At 42.0% G+C, this 16,339-nt stretch overlaps 2 protein-coding genes across 3 annotated transcripts in view; one reads left to right on the top strand and one right to left on the bottom strand.

Moving 5' to 3' along the window:
- The window catches only part of IL17D (interleukin 17D), a 28,588-nt gene extending 13,779 nt beyond the window's left edge, over positions 1 to 14,809 (top strand). The window contains exon 4 of the transcript XR_008574453.1: positions 14,745 to 14,809. The gene's annotated coding sequence lies outside the window, so the exon portion shown is untranslated. The remainder of the gene's footprint in view (positions 1 to 14,744) is intronic.
- Positions 2,487 to 16,181, bottom strand: EEF1AKMT1 (EEF1A lysine methyltransferase 1). Of its 2 annotated transcripts, none has more exons than XM_054807475.1 (5): positions 16,104 to 16,181; positions 8,860 to 9,013; positions 7,872 to 7,954; positions 6,996 to 7,276; positions 2,487 to 5,506 (listed from the first exon to the last, which is right to left on the bottom strand). In XM_054807475.1, the coding sequence occupies exons 2-5, from the start codon at positions 9,007 to 9,009 to the stop codon at positions 5,379 to 5,381; spliced, it is 642 nt and encodes a 213-aa protein (XP_054663450.1). In that variant the 5' UTR covers positions 9,010 to 9,013; positions 16,104 to 16,181; the 3' UTR covers positions 2,487 to 5,378. The 2 variants fall into 2 exon arrangements, with proteins under 2 accessions (XP_054663450.1, XP_054663459.1); XM_054807484.1 differs by lacking the exon at positions 2,487 to 5,506 and adding an exon at positions 5,579 to 6,408.
- Positions 16,182 to 16,339: the final 158 nt, after the last annotated feature.

Here is a 16,339-nt window from a genome sequence, read left to right as displayed (position 1 = left end):
GTCTGCAACAAATTAGTTTCGAGAGCAGATGGACTTATTTGCATGATGTGGAGGAAAAAAAAAATCTCACTTTTTGTTGCAACTCTTTTGTCCTGCAAGCATAAATTATCGAGTCAGGTTGAGGTTTTCAAGAGCATGTTCTGGGAATTCCTGGGAGTCACAGGCTAAGATCAGGTAAATGGAACACAATTGGTTTTGCCAATCCAGAAAAACAGATGCTTTAGCTTACATATAGCTTCAGGAATTGGATGACTGAAAGGAAAGTGTTAGAGAACTGCAAAACCTCAGTGGATCAATAGCTCATGTAGGTTGGCGACCTCCTCGTCATACTGCAACAAGTGCAGAAAGCTTCCTATGGTTACAGGTAACCTCATGTTATCTTACTGAGAAGCCCATTTTCCTTTTTTAATCCTCACCCTCTTCTGTGACTTTTTTAGCTGAGCCACTTTGCTTCCCAATGCAGCTTTCCAGTTTTGTTTCTCTTAAAAGCTATGTTTCAGTGTGAGCAACTGTTTGATAATAATTTGTTAGTGAACAACTGTTTGTTAATACTTAACATCAAGAACTATTAGCTACACAAACAATTGTTAACCTTCAAAATATCCTTCCCTATATAAACCCTCTCCACATTACTCATGTGGAAAAGGTTGAGTATTAAATGTAGTTTGAGTTTGTTTGGATTTTTTTTTTTTTTTAAGAGATCATCACATTGTGGATTTATATCAGTTTCACTTCAACTGTGGTGTGACATTTTCCAGCTTCTAGCCCTCTGGTTACAGCTGCTGCAGCCTTGCCTTTAATTTGCAAGGGGAGGGGGGTTCACTGGAGTTGCTTCAAGGCTCACAAACTGTTGACACAAGGCAGACATGAAATGCTTCATTGAACCAACTCCAGGCCCAATAAATGCAAACAATTCAAAGCTGAAACTATCTGGCAGCTGCAGCTGATTTGAGAAAATTCTTGTTGCGCCAGGAAAATCTTTTCCTTCAATGATGTTGTCCCTGGAATACATTAGGAGCCACAAAACACAGAACAATATCCGTGGTAAAGAGATTATTTTCTTCTCTGTAGTATCACTTAAGATAGGTTGGAAAATTTGTATCATGCAGGAAGGTTGAGAAAAGCCTGAGATGCTAGTTTTGGTTTACTAGCCAGTCATTACATGAAGGTGTTTGTCTGAATAGGTGCAGGTCTACAGCTGCAAGGAAACACGAAATCGCCAGCAGCAAGGGAAAAAGGCTGTGATGTGCTCAAAGTATAAACACCATTAATCTCACTGGGATTAGGGAGCAGCCATAACTACCTGGATTAGGGCACATGAGGGAGATCTAGTCAATCCTACAAGTTTTGCTGAGTAGCAGCATGAGCTACCACTTGTTTTTGCTGTACTCCCATCTAAGGAGGCTGTGAAGCATGGCGAGAACCAGAGCAGCAGCCCAGCTGAGACGCTGCTGCTGAGGGGCAGCCCCAACCCAGCCACTCTTGCCCACCTCGCTGCATCCTGCACGTAATGAGGGAAGAGTGACAAAACCAGCCACCTGAGATGTTTCCCACTTGCTCTGTTACAGAGGGGCATGGGCGGAGGGGAGAAGGCAATTGCATAGTACAGAGACAGGCTAACTGCAACGTCGAGCTGAGAGCATTTTTAATGGGAAGTGCAGATTAGATCTTAATGGCAGCAGTACCTTGGACTTCATGCAACAGCGTTTCTAGAAATGTTTCATTTGCCACAGTGGGGGAGATGCTGACAGCTGTAGTATATTCTCTTCCACCTACAGCCATCAGCCTGTGCACAAGACCCCAGGCTTCCTCTGCCAAACATCACATTGATTCTGACAGCAGGGCATTGAGATGTCCTACTGCTGCACAGTGCCTGTTCCTGCAGCAAGAAGCTGCAGCACATATGCCTCTGCAGTCGTAAATGCCACTGGAAGAGTAACATGGTGATAACACTTCACCGTCTGTTCCAATAGAAAGTCCATCCACGAGACACCCACAATAAAGCAAACCATAACTACTTGACACAGGGGCTTTTTCATAACCCTATTACAGAAAAAAAGAAATTTTGCTGTCACATAATATGACTTAAAGTTACTGTGATGGCACAAAGTACCAATTCACTATGAATTTTTGTGATTTGTAGCCTGTTCAGAAACACAGCTACTTCCTTGGAAACAAGCATGACAAAAATAGTTTACCTCCTCTCATTGATGACGGCTGTGAATACCACTAGTCAAGCTCTGCTTGGGCAGCTGCCTGCGCTCACTGGGCTTTTGAGAGGGAAGCCGGTGGACAACGGGCTACTCTGTTGAGTGCATCTACAAAGATTTACACGTACCCTCATTTTCATAACCGTGCATCTTCACAGTGCCGCTTTTCAAAGCCATCCAACCTACATGCAAGAAGTAGCAGTTATTTTCTTGGCGAACTGAATTTCTTGGTACAACCAAATGGTATACTTGTATTTTTTTAAGAAAGGTCTCTGATGAAGTTAGCAAAGTTGTATTTTAATTCTGATAGAGCACACCACCACATATTTAGCAAAATTAAGCAGACAAATGAAGGAATTAATAGCAAAGCCGCAACATAGGTGAAGTTTGTGCTTGAACAGTATGTTTTAGTTTAGGTGGGTGGCAAGGGGATGAGTGTCATCCCTTCTGGCAATCATACCCGTCTCACTTGAAGTCTCTGCGTAGTTTAAAGTCTCAGGAGTTACTTCATTGTCTCCATCTGCTTGGTGTGCAAGACATTGAGGTAATAAACATAAAACAGCTTACAGTTGTGAAGTATAGATTTGTGCCAATACCTATGCATTTAACATTTTGGTTTGCTTTCTTGTTTTGAAACTGGCCACATAAAAGTAATGGCATGGCCTCCTGGAAAACAGTTAAACCCAGCTGTGTGGCACCTGTGGGCAGTCATTTTCAAGGGGGATTCTGGCTTTATTGAGCTCAGCAGCAAGGATGGCTTCTGGTTTGAAAGGCAAAACTGTATCAGCTGTGGGCTCAGAGACTGTCGGAAGAGCCTGGTCTCCATTTTCCCTGTGAGCTCTTCCTCTGCTGCACTTTTCCTCATTTTAACAATACCTGTTACCAGTCTGATAGGAACCAAGGCGCATGAAAGAGAAAGAAAACTGGTATCATGAAACTGATGAACACTATATGGAGAGAGGAAGCAGCAGATAAAAGATGTGAGGAGGGAAAAGCCTTAGGAAGTGACCAGATCTCTTGGAACGTGGGGAAGAAAGTAACAGTGGCTTGGATGGGTATTTATGAAGTAGTGTTGTGTCCAGCTCAGGAAGCACGATTCTCTGGGCACTAAGAGAGGATTATATTTCATATACATTATTTCTGCTCATTTGTTTACTCCACCAGGTGGGAAAATCTGCATCCAAATGGCAGAAATGCACAGAAACAAGTATTCTCTCTACCTTATTAAAAGTCTTGTCTCACAAGCTTAATTAGGTTTATCCCCATTGCAAAATAAATTTCTTAATACTTCATTTTAGGTGCTTAATTTTGTAGACGCAGTGTTTCTGTTCACCTTTTACACAATCCCAATATAGAAATATGGCATATAAAGACAGCTATTTATGTTTTGTACAGTATATTTATAGCTGATAAAACCGATGAGTGCCTTGGAATTTATGAACCAACATTCACCCAAAGAGACATTAGTAGTGTAGTCAAAGATTAGTCAAAACCAACTTTTAAAATTCCCAGTTAACGAAAATCTCTACTATTCCAAAGCAAAGTTTTTCTAATGTATCATCTGTTTTGATTGAAATTGATTGAAACATAGCCCAAACCTTGTATATAAAATTCAACATTTGTCTATTAGAAACAGTAGGAGTTTATCAATACATTATGTTATACCTGCATGGCCTTCTAAAATTCAACAATTTCTAAGATGCTTCTATTCTACTACTCTGCTGCTGCCTGTGGAACAGGAGGCAAAGATGAAACTGGGCAATTAGGAAAAAGGACTGTGCTTGTAACTACAAACCTGACATACCTATAAATCATCTTTAGCTTGATATTGAAATGTATTAAAAAGCAGGCACTGTATTTAATCAGATCCATTATGATTTAAGATTTAGGGGACTAACATGTAGGGGTCACATTACTGCAGAAGTATCTCACAACCAACAGTATGAGTAACTTGAAGCAAGAACCCATGAACACAGTCTGTAGCAGGAATGCAAGCAGTGGCTGATGTGTGGCGTCTTTATTTAGTAATGACTTTGTATTTCAGGTGATTTGGCCTGACTAATGTATAGGATTCTTAATGAAAGTAAAGCTCTAATGGAGAAACCCTTATCGTGCTTTTTTCAAGGAGACATCAGGTTTATACCACCTCTGGAGATTAGCTTAACTAGTAAATAGAAGAGCCTAGTTGTGTGGGTTTTTTTTAAAAGCTCATGACTTTTTCTTGCTCTAACACATAAACATCGCAAAATAAGTGCACCGTACTTCTGCAAAGAGATGTTTAACAACTTACATTACTTTTTCTGTAGTACAGCATACATACACACACAAGTTTATACGGTCATAAGTGATGACAAAATAGATCTGATCTTTTACAAAAAGGAGGGCTGGGTTTGTGACCAGGCTTTAGAAAAAAGGTGAAACAATAACCAGAAGTTTTTAAAAAGCCAGTCTTATCTTACTTGGCAACTGGTAGGCAGTTCTGATTATTATTAAAAGCAACTGGAGAGGCCTCCCCAGAAGGAGACCTATTTTCTCTTCTAGTAATCCTTTATAAAAACGTCAGCCTGCTGGATAATGAATCTGAAAACACACGACATGTTCAAACCTCTCTCAATCCTTTTACTAAAGGAGCATCTCTCAAGATTGAAAAGAGACCACTATTCGTGCTCTTTGAACCATCCAGTTGTGGTTGTTATATATATGTGTTATTATAAGCCAACCAGCTAAAATCACTTCAGAGAGGTCACTGAAGAGTCCTTGAGTGCGTCCTGTTCTTTCAGCTGGGATAGAGTTAATTTTCACAAGAAGCTGGGAGGGGACACAGCCAGGACAGCTGACCCAAACTGGCCAAAGGGGTATTTCATACCATGTGACATCATGCTCAGGACAGAATGGTAAAAACTACAAGTTAGAACGGAACTCTAACAGAGAAGTTCCCATTATCCAGCACCTGCATTATTTGGTCCCCATTTACCTAATAGGTAAGATACAAAAGACAGTAACTGCATATGTCTACACATTTAAAAGAGAGAGGTTATCACACCGTGTTGATTAAAGCTAGCCCGGAAAACATTACTTGGAGCTGAATATTTCAGCATTGAGAAATGTGGAGTCACTGATAAAAAACCAAAAGGAGTTTGGCTGAAAAAGTTGTAGATCTTATGAGAATCAGTCCAGTCCAGAAGCATAGTTCACATAACATCGAAATTCATTGGCTAAATTTCGCGAGTGTTTTGGAATAAACTTGCATATCTTTACACCAAGATGCTTTGCTGCCTGTTCCTCCATGATTGCACCTGCAACAAAAATAATTAGTATTTGATGAGAAAAACAGTAACAGAATGTTTGGGCTTTTTTAATAGCTCCTCCCAAACGTGTATATATTGAGCCGGCTTTTTTTAAGGAAGCAAAGCTTAAAGCAGCAACATTGTCAACCCTCTTTAACAACTGAAGGTATTGGGAAATTTAAAATAAATCTGAAAGAATGGAAGATGCCCCAAGGAGATGAATGTCCAAGGAGTTTCATAAAAATAGGTAGAGGGTAAGATCAGTGCCCCTTTTATAGAAAACAGAAATTTGAACTCAATCTTCTTGCTACGTGCCAAAGAAATTACATGGTAGGGAGCCATGGGAAATGCAAACAGATTACACACACTCTTCTACTTAAATAAACTGCAGTGTGGTATTTACAGCTACATGATGAGAGATCACTTCCTTGGGCAGTATTTCTCAAACTTTGTAAACTGAAGGACCACCTATCCATTTGAGGGGAAAAAATTCTGAGAACCATCCTTGTGCATGACTGCCATGTGCAATTAAACAAAGAAGTAGGCTTTCTATGGCCATATATTATTTTAATTTTTATTTATTTTGCCTGCTTGGTTGACTTCCCTCAAGTTGTATGTATAGAGGGCTTTTGTCCTTTGTTTTTTGCAAAAGTTGCGTGGACATCTTCAGATGTCTTGTAATAAGATTACAGTTTAAGAAACACCATGACTCAGGCAGATACTCGTCGCTTCTTAAACCAGTAAGTGCATCTTCATCAAGAAGGACCTGCAAGTATAGTTGGTAAGTCTTCCAGTTTCACTGCTCTAGTCGCTGGGTTTTCATTCCTCCTGCTGCATTTCAGCATCTAAGATCTCCTCACTTGAATCACAGTGGCAGAATCTCCCATACATTGTAATTCACATTACAATTTCTATGTTTACCAGTAAGGACAGGTAATATGAAAAAAAAAAAAAAGAGTTTACTTTTTTTTCTTTTTAAGACTTAGCTAAAATCATCCCACTTTACTGAGCAGAGGCCATTCCAACCTAGTTGTCGTTCTTTCTAGTTAGCTCACCTTAGATGCTAGGTAGCATGTGGCAGCTGAAATCCTGCAGCTACTGACATGTTTAGAAAATCACAAATTTGTCAGGTTATTCAATAAGACGTTAGGTTGCACCTATGTTTGTCATATCCAGAATTCAATCATTGCGATTACAGAGACTGGCCCTTTTACAAGAAAAAAATATTTCTGGAACTCTGCAGGACTATCTTGCAATTCTTCAAGAATTTAGTAAAACTCATAATGCCATATGAAAAAAGTACTGACTTTAACTATTAAAAAACACAGCCTTCAGTTTAAAATAAAGGTTGAACTAAAGTATTCCCAAAAAAAAGCTCAGGATACCTCCTTGAATTTATGATAAATTACTGAGTTAGTATTTGTCTCACTTGAGTAAGTTTGTCTTTTGAGAGAGAAAAAGATTCTTAGTGGTGACCTAATATTTTTATTAATTATACCTGTGCAAAGCAGAATCTTTCCTTTTGTTAAGTATTTGATGGTCTCGGCAGTTTTTTGAAGACATTCCTCAGACAGATAGGGTGGATCTGCTATTACGATGTCAAAACTGTGTGGCAGGAGATTTTCAGGTAAGTTCAAAGGGTGGTTGTAATCATAGAAGATAAATTCTTCTCCATATACAGAAAACCTTCTGTCGTACTCCAGTATACACACTGAAAAACCTTTACCATCCTGTTCTTTCAGTTTCTGGTACACACTTGGTGCACTAACACATGCTATCCTGAAAAAGAGACAGAACATTTAAAAGGCAAACAACAACAAAAGCAGTCCTCGGGGCTGCTTTGGGAAAACATTTGTCCCAAAAATGTGATCTACTCTTCCTCCATTTTAACCAATAATTACTTTAATAACAAAGTTTTAAGTCATTACCTATTCAACCTCCATGCTGCACAAAGACTTTAAGCTTAACTACAGAGAAAATCTTGTTTCAGAACAGCAAGGAAATATACTCGAAAACCTAAAATTAAAAATGACTCCTTACAAAAATAGGATGAAAACTAAGTTTTTCCATCTGTTCTACAGAAACATTGCATGAAAAAAAGAATTAAAAGTCATTAATATGCTCTGGAGCTCTTTGTATTTCTCAAAAAATAAAGATTCATAGGCAGAGCCCACAACATTCAATGAAATGCTAAACGGTAACATCAGTATGAACTATTAATTAAATAACACCAAAGCATTTCTGCAATATCTCAATTGAACAAAGATGAAGTACAATGAGTAATGAATTAAACAGCATGCTCAGCCTATGTAGCAGAAACAAAGTATTTACAGAAAAGATATGTTAAATCTACAATGAAATCACTAAAACCTACCTGCCACCTTTTCCAGCTGCCACAACCGCTTCATTAGCCAGGCACGATGCAGTTTCATCACTGTACCAAAACTGGCTCAGTTGCTGAGAAAGATAATGCACAATTACAAACAATATCAAACCTTCTGACCATGCGATGTACAGTTAGTTGTGGTGAGTCACATTCAAAGAAAATCAAAATCCACAGCAACTTCTCAGTTCACAAACAGTAAAGCTGGAAAGCCGACTATTTTCCTGATAGCCTTTTTACTTCTGTAATTCAGTGACAAGCAGCAGGTAGCCTATACTGTGTGTTTCCAAAGCATTTACTGCAGTACCAGGAAAACCAAGTCATGCAAAATCACTGACAAGATTAGTTCAAACCGTAAGTGCAGATGCACAATATTTACGTGCTCTTCAGTTGAGTTACTTTGGCAGAAGAGGAAAAAGGAACTTGAAAAGTGACAGTATAGGAGGAAATAAAGGATAAAGTACCAACCAGAAGAGATCAGGAAGAGTACAAAAAAACCCCCAACCCAGAGACAAATAAAAAAAAAAAATCAGTCTGTCAGAAGAAAAAAAGCAAGGCAGCCATCCACAAAACCAAAGAACTAAACCACAGAAAGAAATAGGATGTGAAGGGAAAGATCACTCAAATTTGTTACACTGTTGGTCTCAAACTCAAGGAAGAATCTTTACTATCTTTCCATGTCAGGCTGGAGTTAAAATTTCCAGAAGGGACAGATGCTTCCGTTGGCAGCTTTATTTCCCTCTCTTCAGGTAATTTCATTTTGTACCCCCACACACAGAGAACGGAAAACCGTGCCCAGATTTAATATTAAAGCAAATATCCCTACCGTGTTACTGTCCGTGAGTGGTTCAATTTTGCCACTCTAGGAACATCTTGAGTGTTCCCCTTATTAATTTAATTTCAGTATCCATCCACAAAAGAAACCTGGTAAAGCCTGTTCCTCTAACTGTGCTTCATTTCTGGATGTTTATTTTCTTACCCAGTCTTCTTCTATTGAGCCAACGGAATATTGATTAAACCCTTGGGAGGTCTTCATGCCCTCTCTGTGCTGTTGTTCCAAATAGAACTCCTGGAGGGCAGCCAACGCATGGGATGAAAGCTGGGGAATGTCATCATCATCATCATCCATCTCTCTAGATGTCAATCGGAGGGGAAAAAAAATAATTAAATTACCCCTTTTCAGTGGTGAACACTTTTAATAATGGCATACTCTGCTGAAGTAAAACAACCTCTACCGACACTGCAGACTTAGTCTAACAGCTAACTGGGAAAAGCTCCTAACATGAGAAAACATACTCCCTCTACTTAGGAGCTCTTAAACCAGTGAGAGGCAGATTGAAATAACATGTCTCCAGAGAGAATTCAGGAACAGCAGCAACACTGTTCCCTTTCTACACAACACAGATTTGGCTTGTATTCTTACAGGTAAGTTGTCATTACAGTTCTTGATTTCCTGAATTCATACACCTTTTTTTGTATCAGCTTGCAGGAAAAAAAAGCTTTAGTGGATTTGGCAAATCCTATACAAATTACTGCCTTTCCTCCCAGAAATAATGATAGCTACTGGTCATTCCGTCCCATGTTCAAAAGTCAACACAATTCTGACTCAAAATGAAGTAAACTAGTATTCTAGGATCAGCATCACCTGGCTCTTACTTCCACACCAGAATGCCAGAAATCTTCTACAAACAAGAGCAGGCAAGAAGCTCAAGAAGATGTTTTTCTAAGAAAACACTACTTGACTGAAAAATCTGTGTATTTTGTGCGTAAGAACACAGCCATAAATTGTATCAGAGAGACATGGTATATACTAATGGAAAAGCGCAGCCATTTTCAGAAAACTCTTGAGGTGGGTTACGCTGCACAGTATCACTTAACCCTGCTCGCCCCAGGCAGCTAAGCAGCATCTGCCCAGAGGGAAACCTGAAGCGTTGGTGTCCGTCCCAGAAAAGACAGTGACACCTCGGGGAATGAAGGTGATGAAAAGAGGAACCCAGCACCTGAAAAGTACTAGAGAAAAGTGGAAAAGATTCTTCTCTCAAGAAACCCATTTTTTCTGCAACTGGTCTAAGAACTAGTACACAATAACTTTAACAGAACTTAGAAACAGGTGTACGCTGCCCTTCTGCAGAAGTCATCGAGAGAAACGTGCGTCATCTGAACTGCGTGCAACTTCAAAAATTCAGTATAATTTGAAGTATAGCTCCTCAGGATTTTTCTTCTCCCTATTCTCTGCATTACAACAGAGGAGACAGCTTTCAAGACATTTCCAAAAACTCAGCTTCTCCCTACTTGCTGGAAAAACGGTACCATTAACTTGCCACTGAGAGATAACTCATCAGTATTCATTAGAATAATTACTCTGCCATTCCACTGACATGGTACGCACCTATATGTGACAAGAGTAAAGCTCGTGGCTTTTCCAGAGTATCGTTTATTGACTTACTGGCTTCTCAGGCCGGGTTGACCAAACAGGGAATCGTTCAGAGCCTAAAGACCCACCTATGCCATTAGCAAGAGAATTCTGGAGTCAAGCTACCTACTAAAACCAAAATGGCTAGTTTTGTCCCTAGTTTTTGGTTGAATAGAACATAAATGCTTTTAAAGTATTTATATTATTATATTATGTATTATTTAAAGTATTTACTATAAAAATTACTGCAAGTTCACACAGATAATATAGTTTCTAGCAACAATGCTGTAACAATACACAATGCTACAATCCATTTTAGGCCCTGTACAAGAACTTTTTTCATTAAGACAGATGTTAGAAGTTTAAAATCACTCATCTCACAACTTACTTTTTTATTAAGTGCATCATACATGTAGTAATCTAGTTTGCTATTATCCCCTAGGCAAGGACACATCTATGCTTTGACACTAAGAAACTATAACAGCTGCAAACTTGCAGTTCTTAAGTCAAAAGTTGAAATTTTGATGATCAGTGAGCCCACATAGGCATTTGCAAGGACTAAATCCATGCCCATGAAATGAAAGTCTCACCGATAACATTGCTGATGAAGCATTACCCATTGTTTCAGTAGATAAAAAGGCATACAGTCATAGACATCTTTTTTCTATAAATATTTTTGTAGTTGATTTTTAATAGTCTTCCTTTCGGTTTGTAAAGTAAAGCCTTAGGAACCAAGCGGTAATTAACTGTGAGGTTGCAAGGAGAGGTAACTCAGAACATATGGTAGAAATATTATGTACATCTATTAAGAACACCTTCAAAATTCAAGATATTTTTCTGAACATACATATATTGCCTAGAAATACTGACGTAGGTCATTAGCTTGAAGACATTTTCATGCTCAAGAACTACATCAGAAAACTATTAAAGTGAGTTTACATGAACGAGACTTGTAAATTCCTTTGGCTTCAAGGCAGTAGAAAGTTCTACTGTTTGAAAGCCCCTCTATACCCCCCCTCCCCCCCAAAAGCTCAGCTCTCTCAAGTCCAGAAACAACCTTGAAAGTTTTGGGGGAGGATGGGAGGAAGCAGAGACATCCATGGTGCCTCTGGCGCTTAGGGAACCTTTAAACTCTGTTAACTCCCAAGGTCCCTGAGCCCTGAGGCTCCAGCTGGCCCATCCATGCTTGCCCCAGGCCTCGGGTCCCTCCAGAAGCAACTTGGAGCAGCCTGTCCTCTGTCCTCTCTACTAGAGCCACATGGGGGACGGGGTTGCATTTTAGGAATGCCCTGGGATTCAGAGCGTTTGCAACACATTCAGTGCTAGTACAGCCATATTACCTACACTAAAACCTTGTATGAATAGGGATACAAGGTTTAAAACTAGCAATGTGGGAAATCTTCTTTACTATTACTTCGTAGCTTAAGTGTTGCATTTGCACCTAATTAAAAAGCAAAACAATAAAGAAATCAGATCTCCAAGAATAGTTCAAGAACATTGCATATAGAGCTTGGAAAAATAAGACTCACGGTGAAGTCAAAGTTCATCTAAAGGAAAGCAGGAAAAAAGGGGGTAAGCTCCCACAGAAACAGCAGATTAACAGGCAGGGTTGTGTTCATAGGGTAAAATGGCAAATGCGAATGCTACTGGCCTCTGAAGGGCCAGATCTACCCATAAAACGGGAAAAGTGAGGTGACTACAACGATGCCACGTGGCCCACAGCTCACACAGTGCAGCAGGTAGGACGCAGGGGGTGGAGGTGCCTGCAGACTCCTTAGTCCCTTCCCCTCTGCACAGCTCAATCTCTCTCTTACTAGATGATGAACTGTTCAGGTAGAAGTCATCACTACAGAGTGAAAGCTCTTCAAAGAAAACAAAAAATAAGTGAAAAGAGATAATACCAAGTGAAAACAGGACTCCAGGAGACTCCAAGGCCTTGTCTATGCAAGAATACTGTACCTATTTAACATTACTTTCCAGCTGTCATGTATGAAAACTCTGATTTTATATAGCCAAATTCTAAAGGAGAGGGGAAAACAAGTTAGAAGGAACACTATGGAAAAATTAACTCGTTCAAAAATGCCTACAGTCTTTGGTCCCCTGTACATTTGGTCCAGCCATAATTATGAAGTTATGATCATCTGGAAACCAGTCCTCTTTGAGACAGAGTGTGGCTTCTATGCCCAAATGTAACTGTGTGCCCTGTCCAGAGAAGTTTGGAAACCTGCAGATCAGCTGAGGCAAGTGCCCTGAATGCCCTTGCCCCACTGCTTACCCCATAAAGACACAAAACATAGCTTCCTCCAGAGGCCAGATCCTTCTAGATCCACAGCACCGCTCAAGAGGAAGCTCCTCTTCCATGGGGGAAGGCAGGCAGGAGGTGGGATCCACATTTACAAAGCCACCTCAAAAAATACTCTCACTGTAAAGTACAGAATTGCTTCTTCAGAGCTTTTACCAATACATCGCACCAAAGGTGACCGGCTAATGTTTCTCCACCAAAGAGGTAGTGTCAAGCAAATTCATGTCTGTAAGTCAGGCATCCCCAAATGCACACCAGCTTGGAAATACCATTTGGTAAGTGTACAAGAAGGACACATTGCTGCTCTGCCAGTTCCCAATGCTCGTTCTTTCATGGTACCCTAAAGATGTCATCTTGTAGTAAAACGTCCCTTAGCTGAAGGGGAAAGGAAAGATTAATGAAAGGCCAAGGAATAGGAATAGAACTGGAAAGCCACTCTGTTCATTGCTGGGAGAGGGGAGAAAGAAGATGGTGTTAGCCCCTTAGATTTTTACCAAGAATATAAAAAGTACATGCGCAACTTCAGAGATTTTATTCTAGAGACAGATAGCATGTAAGGGAGTTAAATATAGTTGTCTGTATTTTTGACGAGCCACCCAAGTCAATATTTGAAACAAACAGCTGAACATCTATGATGCAACACATTTCAAGAAAAGCTGGACAGTGGTGTGCAACCGTAATGAAAATCACCTGGAAGGGGCTGCAGCCACCTGCCTGGAGGTGAACAAGTCCCTATCAGAGGGACCGGAAGTTACTAAAGGCTGGACATGTGCCCTACCACCTTAAAGCCAGGGAGGTACTGCTCTCTGCTCGAGCTTCAGCTCCTTAACACGTACAGGGATCCAGATCCCACAGTCCCAGACAACGATCGGAGGGGGTGGCCAAACTAACCCACATGTAGGTGCTGAGGGAAAAAAAAGCCCAGAGAAAGAGTGCCTCCTACTGGAAACAATTTTTCAGATCTTTAAATCCTAAAAAAAGTTGATTGTCAATGATTTGACAAGATACTGGGAGTATCGTCAAATGCACTTTCACAGGAATGACTGACAGGACAAAGTGTATGAAATACATCAGTCTAAAGTAATTTAGACAAAACAAAGTCCTCCTGCTAGCTAGTGTGGTCTAGCCAGAAGAAACGAAGAAACCTATATCTGTTTTGCAGAGTCTTCTAATACAAATAAAAACTTTTCCAACATCTGAGAGGTCATCCTCAGGCAAGGCAGCCAGCTTGTTCCCTCACAGTCAACTGGGAAAAACTCAAAACCTCAAGTTTTTGGGGCCCCAGTGCCATGAAACAGAACAGCCTCTGAACAAGATGGCCAAGCCGGGGGATGTCAGAAAAGCAGAACTGACAAACCTGCACACAAACCTGAAGCAGTTTTCTTATGTACTAATGGTTTTGTGGAGTAGGAAAAGAGGGACAAGGCAGGATTTGTGGACCACGAGCAGCTCACCTGCCACAGATCTGAGAACAGCTCCATTTCAGGATTAAGTCTGGAGAACTTTTTGTTAACATCTATGGCAAATGGTTCAAGAGGAAAGCTGTACTAGTTCAGAGCAAGGGTTGATAGTGGTCATTCTTGAAGGTGGCCGAAAGCAGCTGTCTCGGAGCAAGATAAGGCAATTACATGTGATACCTCCCCACTCTATACTCTCCCAGACTTTAGCCATTTTTCACTAAGGGAGTTAGTTTTGCATCTAAAGTGATTTATTCTGTACATGCAGTTCTCTTAGAGATGCTTGTCCAGTATCCCTTAAATTCACATGAAGCTTTTTAGTCTATAACGTCAGCTGGTAAACTACCTCTTCTTGCTGTGAACTTTGCTACTAGCCTCATGTGATGCAAAAACTTTGCATATCAGAAGAGAAAGCAAATATACAGTCTCTCCACACCACCCCACATGTCATTTCACAGACACCTGTAAGTTATCCCCTTCCCTTACTCCACAAGTTGGCTCTGTTCTAGCCTGAAGGGTCTTCACCTACTCCATTGGCTGGCTGACACAAGTCCACGCATTCGCTCATCCTTGTTACACACTTCTAATACACGTTTTTTTTTTTTTTAGATGAGACTAGAACTCTATACAATTATATAAGATATGCATGATCATGTATTTATGCTGTCGCTTTATGATGTTTTCTGTTACAGTCTATTTGTTTTCCTAAAAAAATCTAACATTGGAAGTGTTCTTCTGGCTGCCACCAAACACTGACACAATGCTTTTGGAGAATCACATATTATAACCCTGAAGTCTCCTGCCTGAGCGGAAATGGTGTCTGCTGAGAACATGATTAAGTAGAATTTACAAAGAAATGTAAAAGGTCCTGCCAAGAGCTCCAAGATACCAGCACATACAGAACCAAACTAAACAGCAGCTCTGGTCCCTTCATCTTAAGAAAAAGATGAGAAACTATTGAAACTAGAAGAGGTTCAAGAGGGGTAGTGAGACATCCAAAGACTAGGTTTTGAGGAGAATGAGTACGAGGAAGAAGTAACTCAGAAGGGGTATGACAGAGCCTGTAATCACAACTGGCAGGAATACTGTGGGCAGAGATCACCTACTGTTTCCCAAGGCCAGAACTAGAATGCAACAAGTGTGGACTGTAAGAGCCTGGTTCAAAAAAAATCAAAAGGAGCTGGTTCTTGACATGAGGTGTTGCTGAGCTACAGAAGTATCACTGTTGATGACAAAATTTCACACTGCTTCAAACTGACACAGAAAAGCTTATAAAAGAGAAACTCTGAGAAGATTACTAAGCATGTAGAAACTGCATTGGATTCAAAAAGTAAGGTCTGGAGGCCAGGTGGCTACTTGGAGAAGGAAAGTCTGATGTATTCTAGCCCAATTCTCACCCGTTTTAATACGCACAGTCCGAGAGGGAGAGTAGGCTGGACTCAGAACGGCTGTTACCCTCCTACACGTGAATGACGAAACACTGACAGTTTCTGAAGGCGGCCCTTTTCCCTGCTCCCTCTTGTATTTAATTGCTTAGAGCGCCCACTGCTGCCAGTGCATCACCGCCGCGCCTCTCCCGGCCAGCACGGTCCCCAAGAGGAGAGCCGAGCCGAGCCGAGCCGCGCCCCCCGCCGCCCCCGCCCTCTCCTCGGCCGCCACCTGGCCTAGAGCAGCGACAAGCAGAGCGCGGCCAGTCGGCGGGAGGCTCTGCGCTGCCCTACCATTGCCGGGGGTTACCCTCCCGCCCGCCGCCTCAGCGGCCCCTTCAAAGCTGGGAGCGGCACGTCCCCGCCGCGACAGCCTTGCGCTTCCCCCAGGCCCGGGGCACCGCTGGGAACAGTCCCCCGGTCCGCAAACGCCACTCGGGCGCAGCCGGCGCGGTCCCTCCGCTGCGGGAGACCCAGCCCGGGGGCAGAGCGGGCCCCAGCCCCGCCGCCCATGGAGAGGGGAGCGCCGGCCGCCCTCACGGGGAGGAAAGGCGGGCGGACGGGCACGCAGTCTCCCCGACCGCAGCACTCCCCGCACCGAGCCTGCCTCCTCGCTCCACTCACCGGCCGCCAGATCCCTCCGCGCACGCGGACCTGTCCCACCCCGCGCCAGTGCCGCGCGCAGCGGTGCCGGCCGGGGGCGCGCGCCCCCTGCCGGGGACTTCGACCGGGCGGGGCGGGGCGGCGGTCCCAGCGGTTGCTCCGCCATTGGCTGGAACGGCCGACCCTGGCCCCGCCCCACCTCCCCCGCTCCTGCCGGTCGCCGCTGACAGGGTGCCCGGGCTGAGGCGCTGCCGTGC

This window comes from Grus americana, chromosome 1 (assembly GCF_028858705.1).
Source record: "Grus americana isolate bGruAme1 chromosome 1, bGruAme1.mat, whole genome shotgun sequence".
NCBI classification, from domain to species: domain Eukaryota; kingdom Metazoa; phylum Chordata; class Aves; order Gruiformes; family Gruidae; genus Grus; species Grus americana.
This window is presented reverse-complemented; position numbering and strand designations above follow the sequence as displayed.